General features: G+C 48.9%; 1 protein-coding gene across 1 annotated transcript; it reads left to right on the forward strand.

The window, feature by feature from the left end:
* Window positions 1–34: 34 nt before the first annotated feature.
* LOC131214833 (zinc finger protein 672-like) lies at window positions 35–1,133 on the forward strand (the record flags this gene model as incomplete). Its single annotated transcript, XM_058209166.1, has 2 exons — window positions 35–213; window positions 376–1,133. Coding segments are annotated over exons 1-2 (808 nt in total), but the record flags the coding sequence as incomplete, so codon positions are not given.
* Window positions 1,134–1,139: the final 6 nt, after the last annotated feature.

Raw genomic sequence — 1,139 nt, forward strand, 5'->3', positions numbered from 1 at the left:
ACTTCGCGTCGTTTCTGAGTGTGTGCAATAATCATAGTAGCGATCGGGGAAAAGCCTTAAGGAAAATCGGGGAAAAGCCCGGTGGCTGCGGGCTAGTGACGAGAGTTTCGCAAAGTAACCGCAGACCGCAGCTGTAAAACAGTCCGAAGAAGGCTCTTGCGACATGGATGCCCAGCCCAAAAGTGGCACTGAGTCCGAACTGCGAGAAGACGTGTAAGGAAGAAGACTCTTGAATGGTGCTGTTTTGCCCACTCCTCTCATCGCAATCGAATATACAAAACCGATAAGACGTGTCCGAACTAATCAATGAATTGTTTGTGCGTTTCCTTTTCATGCTATTTCATCCTGTCTGCGTGGTTATCTGCCCTGCACCAGTCCGAATGAAAATCCAGAAACGTACTGCAGGCTCTGCTTTTCAGAAACGAACGTCCATCCGCTGTTTCCGCAGAATGGAAGTCTCATACGTGAGATGACGGAGAAGATAAGGAATTGCGCCAGCATACATATCAGCGTTCGGGACGATTACCCTGCCGGGATTTGCTTTTCGTGCCTATCCATTTTGGATGAGATCAATCAATTCCAGCAGAGAAGTAAACACTGTGACGAAATCATTCGCACGAAGCGTGGACTGCTAGAGCAGATTACCGTCAAGGTAGAGATGACGGAGGAGGACGGAGTTCAATTTGTGCCACCGGGCGGAGGATGTGGACACCACTTGGCCGCAAACGAAGATTACGTGAATGACGATTGTCTTACCGAAAGTAGTATTATTGCTGAAGCTATCACGAGCTTGAACGGAATCGGTGAGCTGATGGGTGCGTTTCACAGTAGCTCCATTCCAGTGGCTGGTACGCTTCACGTAAAGGCGGAAGGTGTAGCTACAAGTGGAGGTAATAAAGACCATCGATGCATGGTTTGTAGCAAAGTGTTTCCTGATCGAGAGGCATGGATGGTCCACTTGGGCGATCATGTTGAAGAACGGCCGTACCAGTGCATGGAATGTTTAGCACAGTTTCGAGAGAAGCGCTCATTGGCGAGGCACATGAAAGCGGTGCACGAAGAGGTTCGCGATCGTCAGTGTCCTTACTGCCCGAAATCATTCAAATACAGTCACCATTTAAGGTATCATATACGCACGC

Source organism: Anopheles bellator, unplaced genomic scaffold (assembly GCF_943735745.2).
Source record: "Anopheles bellator unplaced genomic scaffold, idAnoBellAS_SP24_06.2 scaffold02821_ctg1, whole genome shotgun sequence".
Classification (NCBI taxonomy): domain Eukaryota; kingdom Metazoa; phylum Arthropoda; class Insecta; order Diptera; family Culicidae; genus Anopheles; species Anopheles bellator.